The 12,555-nt window shown below is 40.7% G+C and overlaps 1 protein-coding gene across 11 annotated transcripts in view; it reads right to left on the reverse strand.

Annotated features, from left to right (window-relative positions):
- LOC127646458 (sodium channel protein type 2 subunit alpha-like) overlaps positions 1-12,555 on the reverse strand; it is a 55,983-nt gene that overhangs the window by 4,947 nt on the left and 38,481 nt on the right. For all 11 annotated transcript variants that reach the window (XM_052130137.1, XM_052130136.1, XM_052130135.1 and 8 more), the window contains 6 exons: positions 8,731-8,885; positions 8,414-8,587; positions 7,779-7,901; positions 945-1,226; positions 777-830; positions 258-395 (listed from right to left, as the gene is read on the reverse strand). In XM_052130137.1, the coding sequence (XP_051986097.1) occupies positions 258-395; positions 777-830; positions 945-1,226; positions 7,779-7,901; positions 8,414-8,587; positions 8,731-8,885 (926 nt within the window). The remainder of the gene's footprint in view (positions 1-257; positions 396-776; positions 831-944; positions 1,227-7,778; positions 7,902-8,413; positions 8,588-8,730; positions 8,886-12,555) is intronic.

The following is a 12,555-nucleotide window of genomic DNA, read 5'->3' on the forward strand; positions in this document are numbered from 1 at the left end:
AAATATGCTTTACAATTTAAATAATATATATACTGTTTCACATTACAGTAATGAGATTTTATTTGCACTAAATTACTAAATAACTGACAATTGTCACTTTTTTAAAAACTGTAATGGTTCTAAAACAGACTTCATGTTCTTTATAATATAATTTCAAAATATCAATTACAAAATATCTTTTTTTTTTTTGGAGTAAAAATTAAATTTCTTGACCTTTTCATGAGATTCACCCTTAAATCCTCAGTGTATATACTTATCTTTTTCTTTTGCTGATTGAAGTTGTCGATGATGACACCAATAAAGAGGTTGAGGGTGAAGAACGAGCCAAAGATAATGAAGATTACAAAGTACAGGTACATGTAAAGATTTGATTCATAGTTAGGCTGTTGCTCCAACTGCAAATAAAATAAAATAAAATAAAATAAAAAGGTATGTTATTACATGATCACAGGTGCATTATAACTTATGTATAACCTTCATAGTACTTGAGTAACCTTTTCATCATAACCAAATTGCTACTCAAACAGAAAACAACACCTTTGAAGGTGAAGTGTGTAAATCTTGTTATATTTTTCATAGTTAAAGTATATCATTTTTTTGATTGAAGCATAATATGCAGAGGGTGGGACTATCTATTTTCCCGACCAATGTAAGACAGGGGGAGGGTTTGGGAAACCTGTTTATAAACAGTCAGTATTTTTGCTATTCCATTTGGTACTGCTTATGATGGAGAAGTAGAATACTTCCCCTTTAAGACTGAGAACAAATGTACTTACATCACGGGAATCCACAGCGGCATACATGATGTCCATCCATCCTTTAAATGTGGCCTTGTAGAAACAATACCAATAATCAATAAACAGTGAATATACTACACCAAACCACCTAATACTTGGCCCATGCATTTTAGCTTCACTCTAAATTCAAAATTCCTGCTTTCTCACCACTTGCAATAGGGCCAGGTATCCGGCTCCCACGTTATCGAAATTAATTTTCACATTTATCCAGCGTGCTGTGTCATTGTTTTTGATCAGGGCAAAACATTCAGACTTGTTGTTCACCACACTGATGGGAAACATCTCATCATTGGTGATATTAACACAATGATAGTATTTCCCAGCAAAGAGGTTCACCCCCATGATGCTGAAGATTAGCCAGAAGATCAAGCACACCAGCAGAACATTCATAATGGAAGGAATGGCTCCCAGCAGAGCATTCACGACAACCTGGAAGCAAAAAAACACATCATGTTACAAACATACATGCTCTTACTGCATGCTCTGACATCTTTCTATAGATATGAGAGTTCCATAAACTATAATGTACTATCAGTGCTTTTATAGTGGATGGCTAAGACTGGCTGGTTAAAGCTAAATCCTTTACTGATAATGAGATTCGCAACATGAATTTTAACTGGCTGAGAGTGTTTTCATCTTTTTGAAGCTAAGCCTATTTTATCCTACATTAAGAATTGAGTAAATGCAACACTAACATGAAAAATATTCTAAGGCTTTGTTCACACTGTACACAAATCTGACTTGGCTATTAAATTCAGTTTTTAGAACTGACTGTGCGCATTGTCATTTTGTAAGTGATGAAATCTGATCTTGTTTAGACAGCGTAGGTAATATCCCATCTCTTATGTTTGTGAGTTCAGCACTACAGTGAGATGTCATCATCGACATGAACAGATTTTCCAGTTTTCCATACTCTCTTAACACACTGACAGCTACATCTTGAAGAAAGACTCTTGGCATCAGGCTGACACTTTCAGTATGTCATTCCCATAGCAACCAGATACCCTGATCAGTCACAAATTTAAAACCACTTGCCTAATATTGTGTAGGTCCCCCTCGTGCCACCAAAACAGCGCCAACCTGCATCTCAGAAAAGCATTCTGAGATGCTAATCTTCTCACCACAATTGTACAGAGTTAATGAAAACTTTGTCAGTTCGAGCCTGTCTGGTCATTCTCCGTTGACCTCTCTCATCAACAAGGTGTTTACATCCACAGAACTGCTGCTCACTGGATGTTTTTGGTTTTTGGCAGCATTCTGAGTAAATTCTAGAGACTGTTGTGTGTGAAAATCCCAAGAGATCAGCAGTTACAGAAATACTCAAACCAGCCCATCTGGCACCAACAAACAGCCATGCTATAATCTAATCAGTTAATTGTGTGGCAGCAGTGCAGTGTATAAAATCATGCCAGTACGGGTCAGGAGCTTCAGATAATGTTCACATCAACCATCAGAATGGGCAAAAAAATGTATCTCAGTGATTTTGAGTGTGGCATGATTGTTGGTGCCAGATGGGCTGGTTTGAGTATTTCTATAACTGCTGATCTCCTGGCATTTTCACACACAACAGATTCTAGAATTTACTCCAGTGCCAAAACAAATTAAAAAAAAAAACATCCAGTGAGTGGCAGTCCTGTGGATGGAAATGCCATGTTGATGAGAGAGATCAACAGAAAATGGCCAGACTGGTTCGAACTGACAAAGTCTACAGTAACTGTACAATTGTACAATTGTTGTGAGAATAATAGCATCTCAGAATGCTATTCTGAGATGCGGGTTGGTGCTGTTTTGGCGGCAGGAGGGGGACCTACACAATGCTAGGCAGGTGGTTTTAACGTTGTGGCTGATTGGTGTATCTGGATGCTATGGGAATGACATACTGAATGTGTCAACCTGATGCCAAGAGTCTTTCTTCAAGAAGTAGCTGTCAGTATGTTAAGAGAGTATGGAAAACTGGAAATTTTGCCTCTGCTCATGTCGATGATGACATCTCACTGTAGTGCTCACAAACATAAGCGATGGGCATTTTACGCATTCATACATATACTGTCCAACACTGCAGAAAAAAATTCAATCATTCATTGTTCACTACACACTGTAGTGAAAGTCACATAGTATACTATATGAGAAAAGAGTGAGTGACAAATAGTGTATTGTACAGTTCCAGACTATATCATGCATATAATTGTGGTTTGGATTGGGTGTGTAAACATTAGATTATGTATGGATTTGTGCTGTTTAGACTACAAAAACCAAACCGATTTAATTCAGATACTGTATATAACAATATCAGATTTTTGCTGCCTGTCGAAACAAAGCCTTAGCATATTACTGGCCAACTTGTTTTTATGCAGATGTGTTGTTTTGTTCCAATAATTTGGATCTTTAAATTGACAACACCATGTGTCAGTCTGCCTTGATATATATATAATACCCAATTACCTCTTAATTAACTGTAATTAATCCAAAGTTTTACTCATAGTATATTGGACTTCAACATGTGAACATTTTGCAGGGGTGTATCACACATCATTTTAACTACCAAAAATGTGGAGGAAACAAAAATTAAAACAGAAAAAAAACCTTGTGGAGACATGATGACGTCACAACATTTGTTTACTGCAAATGAAAAGAGACACATAACAGAGAAAGAAATTTAAGGTCAAAGGCACAAACAACACAACCAACACAGAATCATCAGAAAATATCAGAGAGAGTTTTCACCAATGCACAAGCATGCAAAGAAGCATGCATATGTCTAAATATACTGAAGTCTACATACAATTTTCATTTATTTATCATGTGATCAGGGAGTCATACAATATTCAACATGCAAAAGGAAAATAATTCCCAACAACAATGTTTGGAAAATTAAACAGTATCTTTGTGTGAGTGTATGGTGTTATATGATGTTGTAACTTGATTTACCCCAAGTATGACATGTTCCTGGATCAACATCCTTGTTGGACACCAGTCCAATTAACCAATCACATTTTAGAGTTAGGAAAAGTGTAAGGGTTTGGGTAAGGAGCTAGAACAATGCTTTTCACCTTGTCAATGCTAAAAAAGACTAGATGAAAAAGATGAGAAAAATAATACTGCAAGATATTCACAATGGACTTATAATGTTTTTAAAAGAAGAAAACTTTAGAAAGAATAGATTCAAGTTACCGAATCACTGTATGCTAGGGATTTTCTCTTTGAGCTGTGTGAGCAAAATGAACAGAACACTGGCAAAATGAACCACTTTACTAACAGGTAAATAATTACCTCACTCAAACACATTATATATATATATACAGTGCATTCAGAAAGTATTCAGATCACTTATTTTTTTTACATTTTGTTATGTTGCAGCATGTTGCAGCAACCTAAAATGGTTTAAATTATGAATGTATTTTTCACATCAATCTAAATTCCTTACCCCATAAAGACAACAAAAAAATATATACTTTTGATAAATTTATTAAAAAGAAAAAACTGAAATACCACTTTGATGTTAGTATTCAGACCCTTAACTCAGTGGTTAGTTGAAGCACCTTTGGCAGCGATTACAGCCTCAAGTCTTTTTGGGTATGATGCGACAAGCTTTACACATCTGGATTTGGGGATTTTCTGCCATTCTTCTCTGCAGATCCTCTCAAGCTCTGTCAGGTTGGATGGGGACTATCGGTGGACAACCATTTTCAGGTCCCTCCAGAGATGTTTGATTGAGTTAAAGTCCGGGCTCTGTCTGGGCCACTCAAGGACATTCACAGAGTTATCCCTAAGCTACTTTTGCATTGTCTTGACTGTGTGTTTAGGGTCTTTGTCCAGTTGGAAGGTGAACCTTCAGCCCAAACTGAGGTCCTGTGCACACTGGACCAGGTTTTCATTGAGGATATCTTTGTATTTTTGCTGCGTTCAGTTTTCCTTCAAACCTGACCAGTCCTTGCCACTGAAATACAGCCCCACAGCATGATGCTACCACCACCATGCTTCACCGTGGGGGTGGCTTTGTGCAGGTGATGAGTGGTGCCTGGTTGCCTTGGCTATTCCAAACGTCTTACGTTTAAAAATGATAGAGGCCACTGTGCTCTTGGGAACCTTCAATGCAGCCAAAACATTTTGTAGCATTCCCCAGATCTTTGCCTTGACACAATCCTGTCTCTGAGCTCAGACAGTTTCTTTGACCTCATGCTTGGAATTTGCTCTGATATGCATTTTCAGCTGTGAGACCTTAAATAGACAGGCGTGTGCCTTTTTAAATCATGTCCAATCAATTGAATTTGCCATAGGGGGACTCCAGTCAAAGTTTAGAAACATCTCAAAGATGATCCAGAGAAATGGGATGCACCTGAGCTAAATTTTAAGTGTCATAGCAAAGGGTCTGAATACTTATGTCAGTGTGATATTTCATTTTTTTCTTTAAAATAAATTTGCTATTATCAAAAATTATTTTTGGAGAGTAGATTGATGTTAAAATAAAAAAATATTTAAAGCAATTTAGCATTAGGCTTCAGCAACAAAGTGTGAAAAAATAAATGGTTCTGAATATTTTCTGAATGCACTGTGTATATACAGTATATATATATATATATATATACATACATACAGTATCTCACAAAAGTGAGGCATTTTTGTAAATATTTGACTATATCTTTTCATGTGACAACACTGAAGAAATGACACTTTGCTACAATGTAAAGTAGTGAGTGTACAGCTTGTATAACAGTGTAAATTTATTGTCCCCTCAAAATAACTCAACACACAGCCATTAATGTCTAAACCTCTGGCAACATAAGTGAGTACACCCCTAAGTGAAAATGTCCAAATTGCGCCCAAAGTGTCAATATTTTGTGTCCACCATTATTTTCCAGCACTGCTTTAACCCTCTTGGGCATGGAGTTCACCAGAGCTTCACAGGTTGCCACTAGAGTCCTCTTCCACTCCTCCATGAAGACATCACAGAGCTGGTGGATGTTAGAGACCTTGTGCTCCTCCACCTTCTGTTTGAGGATGTCCCACAGACGCTCAATAGGGTTTAGGTCTGGAGACATGCTTGGCCAGTCCATCACCTTCACCCTCAGCTTCTTTAGCAAGGCAGTGGTCATCTTGGAGTTGAGTTTGGGGTCATTATCATGCTGGAATACTGCCCTGCGACCCAGTCTCCGAAGGGAGATAATCATGCTCTGCTTCAGTATGTCACAATGAACTGTAGCTCCCCAGTGCCGGCAGCACTCATGCAGCCCCAGACCATGACACTCCCACCACCATTCTTGACTGTAGGCAAGACACACTTGTCTTTGTACTCCTCACCTGGTTTCCGCCACACACGCTTGAGACCATCTGAACCAAATAAGTTTATCTTGGTCTCATCAGACCACAGGGCATGGTTCCAGTAATCCATGTCCTTAGTCTGTTTGGCTTCAGCAAACTGTTTGTGGGCTTTCTTGTGCATCATCTTTAGAAGAGGCTTCCTTCTGGGACGACAGCCATGCAGACCAATTTGATGCAGTGTGAGGCGTATGGTCTGAGCACTGACAGGCTGACCCCCCACCCCTTCAACCTCTGCAGCAATGCTGGCAGCACTCATACGTCTATTTCCCAAAGACAACCTCTGGATATGACGCTTGAGCATGTGCACACAACTTCTTTGGTCGACCATGGCGAGGCCTGTTCTGAGTGGAACCTGTCCTGTTAAACCACTGTATTAAACCACTGGCAATCTTCTTATAGCCTAGGCCATCTTTATGGATAGCAACAATTCTTTTTTCAGATCCTCCGAGAGTTCTTTGCAATGAGGTGCCATGTTGAACTTCCAGTGACCAGTTTGAGGGAGAGAGCGATGACACCAAAATTAACACACCTGCTCCCCATTCACACCTGAGACCTTGTAACACTAACGAGTCACATGACACCGGGGAGGGAAAATGGCTTATTGGGACAAATTTGGACATTTTCACTTTGTTGTCAGCGGTTTAGACATTAATGGCTGTATGTTGAGTTATTTTGACGAGACATTTCTTCAGTGTTTTCGCCCAATGTTAGCTGGGATAGGATCCAGCCCCCCGCGACCCTGTACACAGGATAAGCGATTGATGATGGATGGATGGATGGATGGATTTCTTCAGTGTTGTCACATGAAAAGATATAATAAAATATTTACAAAAATGTGAGGGGTGTACTCACTTTTGTGAGATACTGTATATATATATATATATAAACGTATATACACTCATACAGTAAATATGGTGTTATATATATATTATATATGCAATACACAAAATGTTTTGAATATTTTGCATAATATTGTCAACAAAATTTTCTTTTTCATTGACTAAAATTATTAAATTTTTCAGAGTAAAACTGACTAAAATGTATTAATATAGCATGAGGGAATACTGAGAAAATGTAAAGGTCATTTCCATCAAAAGACTAAAACAATTTTTTTAAAAATAAATAATTAACTGATGAATTATAAAGTGTCCATTTTCAAGAGAACTTGTTGTAATTAAAATAAAATGGAGAGGGTGGAAATAGCAACTGCATATGGATGCAAATACGATTAAACAATTAGCAACTACTGACCGCCAAATTTCCTATTTGATGCACCCCTAATCGGAACAATAGATACGTACAAAGAATTTATTGAACCCAAACCGTGACCACATGATACAAAGAAAAAATCATGACAAATTTGACCCGTTACAATGCTAATTGTTATCCAATAATTGTGATTTAAGGGGTAGGTTAGGGTTAAGTTTAAGTTCAGCAATAATGGTGTGGCAGGGCGGAGGGAGGGACCGGGTCGTGATTATAAACACCCGGTCCCTCCCTCCGCCCTGCCACAAATGGTTATGATTGTTTGATAGGAATCTTGTTCTAGGACCAACCGTGGACATTTTTACAGGAGAATGTTCTGCTAGGGTAAGTCATATTGTGCATAATGTGAGTGTCTTGTGGTGTGCTTGGTTGCGTGTATATATCTGTTTGTCTTACCCTCATTCCCTCAAAGCGTGACAGTGCTCTCAAAGGTCTAAGAGCACGCAGTGTTCTCAGGGACTTAATTGCACTTAGTTCAGAGTAACCAAGAGCATTTGCTACCAGACTCACCAACGACACCTGCAAAATACATATGCATGTCCACATGTACACACAAACACGTAGGGCACATCTGTAAGCCAGAAAGTAGTGCAGTATCTGAAATCATGTATTCAGGGCAGCTTAGCAATGACTCACAATACAAAATTTTGTGATGTAATGAAAGGCAGATTTAAAGGTGCTATGAGCAATGTTTTGAATACTATATCCCTTTTGCCCTACATATATAACTGATAGGTGTCCTAAAAAATAACACCTGTCTATGTAACAACCTCAGGCTCTCTAAACAGCAATAAAGAGTCTATCTGTTAATCATTTTCTTTAAAATGAAAAAGGTATTCTTTTTCGGTGACATCGGATTGGCTGACATGTCTTTGGAGGGCAGGCCTTTGGAAAGAGGGCATGTGGTTAAAAGGATGGATGGTCTAATTTAGTTTCCAAGTCTGGCAAAAAATAGCTAACCAACTGAGATCACTTACAGCACCTTTGAATGGCACAAACGTTGCAATCCAGCATGCGAGATTCATACATACATCAACTATCAGGAAGTCAAGCCAGCACCAGGCGTTGGTGAAGTATTTGACGAAGCCATATGCAACCCATTTCAGAAGCATCTCCAAAATAAAGATGTAGGTGAAGACTTTATCCGCATATTCCAACACTGTTTTTATCGTCTTACGCTGCTCAATGTAAATGTCCTCGAATGCCTAAATATGCCAATATACATGAAATTAACATAAGAAAGCAGCATGTTTATCTAATAGAAAAGTGTACATGCAACGCAGTGTACTTTTGGCTTGCTTTTGAAGGTTGTGAGTGGGTGAGTATGTTATTGTGTGTGGGTGCTCACCAGTGCTCCACTGCTCAGTAAAATCATGAAGATGATGAAGGACTCAAACCAGTTGTGCTCTACAATAATAAAGCAGGTTTTCCTGAGAGTCCACCAACTCTTCCAGTTTCCCCTTTCCACTTCCACCTGACAGCACTGAAACCTCATCACACAGCCTGAGAAAATACAATTATTGACAGAATAATAGTTAAACAAAATAAACCATCTAAAAAAATCCAATATTAACAAACCTTACTATGCTATTTAAGATGGATGACTTAAAAGGAAAATAAATTACAATTTTGGTTGATGTTTCTTGGATTTTCTCTTCTTTTTAAATTTTTATTAAACATTATTTTGACCATTCCCACCTCCTCCTTGTCCATCTTTATACTACTACACTGGTGCCGAAACCCAGGATAAGCAAGAAGACTGGTCGCTATGGACACCTCACCACTGGGCAAAGACATACGTGTCTGACTAGCATCCAGGAGACTCACCATCAAGCTCTCCTCACTCAAGAACGGTGTTTCCAGGAGCTCCTCCGAGCACAAGCCGAGGATCGGCAGGCCTTGCGGAGCTGGTTAGCTCTAGGTGGATTCTCCACTGCGGCCCCGAAGCAGCGATGAAGCCACAGCTGCTGCTCTCAAAGATGGGCCCAAAGGTATTCGTGAGTTTCTTTGAGCAGTTGGCCACCGCCTCCGACTGGCAGCAAACCCAATGTGCCCTCCATCTGCTGCCACTGCTTTCCAGGGAGGCCCAGCTCAAGGTGCAGCAGCTACCAGCTGAGGACCATCTGAACTACATGAAGCTGAAGACTGCTGTCCTGCAACAGGTTGGCAGCACCCCAGAACAACATGTACCCTGAGCAACGCCGGCCGTCCTCTCGCATTTTCCCAGCAGTTCTGTGATGCCTGTCGAAAATGGGTGCTACCTGAGGAAGGGCGCGCCGTTGAGGATGTCATCGATCTGATGGGGCTTGAGCAGCTGACTGTTCACCTGCCCCAAAGAACTGCAGAATGGGTCATGTGCCATTGCCCCACGTCAGTGGAATCCATGCCATCTAGCTGGCCGAAGCCCACATGGCAGCCTAGCCAGAAGCTGGCGAGCAGTCCAGATCTCTCTCTCTCTCTCTCTCTTTCTCTCTCTCTCACTCTTGTTTCTCCTTCCTCTCTAGTCCCTGCCTCTCCTCACTCTCGCCCTATACCCACTCCCTGGAAACGGGGAGTGGTTCCACCCAAAACGGCACCCCGCCTCCATGGGCTGCACTATGTGCCGGCCCCCTCCCCTACCCCTCTCCGTTGCCATTCCCAGGTTGATGTCTCCCCCACCATGAGTGCAGCCGTGAAGCCAGGTCCGGTCTGGTGGAGTTGCAGGGAACCGATACACAGCCAAAACTGGTGTTCAGTAATGGAGGTGGAAGCGTGGATCTGGGTCCCCAGCACGCCACAGACTGCCACGATCGAGCAGGGACCCATCGAGTGATCCTGGGGACCAATTGGCTGGGGTTTAAAAGATTATTAAGAGTGTTGTGTGTGGATGGGTCCTGTGAACCGAAATCTCGGTGTGTGATGTGTCACGTGATGGCTGGGAAGGCTAGCCGGGGCCATCTACATCTGCTCAGCATCAGGATGACGCAGGAGGGGAATCCTCCGGCACTCCCGCCCTGAGGGAGTTCCCGGAGGGGGATTTCCCTCTAGAGCACCCTGACAAAACCTTATGCATGCATTTGACCAAGTGAGAGTAATCGATGGCCAGCAGCTCCAGCTTGATGTCGCCCTCACATATCATTATTTTTCAATTATTAGGGACCGGTTGTATCAAGTGATGCAGGACACTCAAACCCATGAAAACACAACCCAGTTATTAGTCCAGAGGAGCCGTCGGGAAAACCTTTTCCAGGTGGCTCACCATAATCCTATGGCGGGTCACTTAGGACAAGTAAGAACACTGAACCATTTAATGGCCCGCTTTTACTGGCCGGGCATTCACGGGGATGTGCGCAGATGATTCGTAAGTTCGTACACGAGGATACTAGAAACTGGGACAAATGGCTGAAACCCCTATTATTTGCAGTCAGGAAGGTCCTGCAAGCCTCCTCTGGGTTTTCTCCCTTCAGGAAAACGTTGGCCCCACGGGGTGCTTGACGTCATATAGGAGGCATGGGAGGAAGGACCAGGCCAGCCCGGTGTTTCTTGTACCTAAAAGTGATGGGTCAGTCCGGTTCTGTGTAGATTATCGGAAAGTCAATGCGGTGTCTAAATTTGATGCATACCCAATGCCTCTAATTGACGAACTGCTCGGCAGGGTGCGGCTCAAATTTATTCGACACTGGATTTAACTCCATTATTCAGGGCTTCAGCACCAATGTAACAGCATAATGTTGGACAAGGAGGAGGCGGGAAACCTGCTGAACAGTCAAAATAATGTTTAATGAAAACTTAAAAAGACACAAACAAATACACACATGGCAGCTGCGTGTGGCTCTCTCTCTCTCTCTCAAACTGCCACATCTGGCTCGGCTTTATCCCTCTCCTCCACTGATTAGCCCGATTGGGGGCTGGCCATGTGCACTCACAGTCCTCGTCACAGTAGCTTAGTTTCAATCAATGGACTGGGTGAACTAGTCAAGGAGCTAAAGGTATATCTACCTTTGAAGTTAGTTTTTTTTAAAAGCAAGGTTGTCCATTTAATTCACCTTTACATTCCACATGAAAGAGCATTTCTAACTCATATTATTTCTTTAAAATGACATAGACAAAAACAGGATTTTCAATGTGAAACAAATAGGATTCATCCATGGTTTTACTTTTGAGGAGCCACCATAGAGAGCATCTCATCGTATCCCAGTGGTAACGCTTCTTATTTTTTAAATCCATTGTTATTTGTTATTGTTGCCATAACCTTTAATGCATTAATATTAAAACGCATTAAATTACAACATGGATGAACATAAATATCCCATATATGCCTAAATATCTATTTGGTTATTGTTTAACATTAAACATCAGCCCACATATCCATGGTGAAAATCGTTTCAGAGGCAGAACAAGTCATAGCATTTTGTTGAAAGATCAAGAAAATATTTTTTTTTTGGAATAACCTGCACAATAAAACCAAAAATATGTATTTAAAAAGTACACAGGGTCAAATGGGGAGATGTTCTTTCTAGTGGTTGACCGATATATTGCAGAGGCCGATAAATTGGCAGATATTCAGACTTTTTTACTTAGCGCATCGGCTGATAAATTATTCCATTCGCCCGATTTTTTTCTTGAAGGTGCCAAGAATCGCCTGCTTGCATGTGAAGTGTCTGAGACATGTAAAACAACCAGTCACAGTTAATTTTGTTGTTACATGCCATCATGTACAATAATAGGCCGGTGTGCAAACACAGTGTCATTTAATCAGTCCGCATATCAGAGCTGTGGCAGATGATCAGATCAGCCAGAATAAAAAGCTTCAGTATCAGAAGTTCCTCTGATTCTCATATAATGACGGTAACTCTATGACAATCCAAGTAGGTGATCCAGGCTGTTTAAACTATCAGGAGAAGATTGCTGCTCGTACAAGATCCGCACAAGCACGTGAGTGAAACTTCAAGGCTGTGTTCGAAACCAAGAAAATGCTGCCTCTAGAGGCTGTATACAGAAGTACGATGAAAATAAGGTGCTTTTAAAACTGTTTGGAGACCAGTTTCCTTAAGAGTTCCATTCATTCATAACAGATGTCATTAAAGCCATGAACTGATTAGGTAGCATGGTAGCAAGTCAGCTGCCTATGCTTTCACCCTGCTCTCTGGATATCGGCATCGGCCATTAAAAACCTATATTGGTCGACCACTAG

This window comes from Xyrauchen texanus, chromosome 7 (genome assembly GCF_025860055.1).
Source record: "Xyrauchen texanus isolate HMW12.3.18 chromosome 7, RBS_HiC_50CHRs, whole genome shotgun sequence".
Lineage (NCBI taxonomy): Eukaryota > Metazoa > Chordata > Actinopteri > Cypriniformes > Catostomidae > Xyrauchen > Xyrauchen texanus.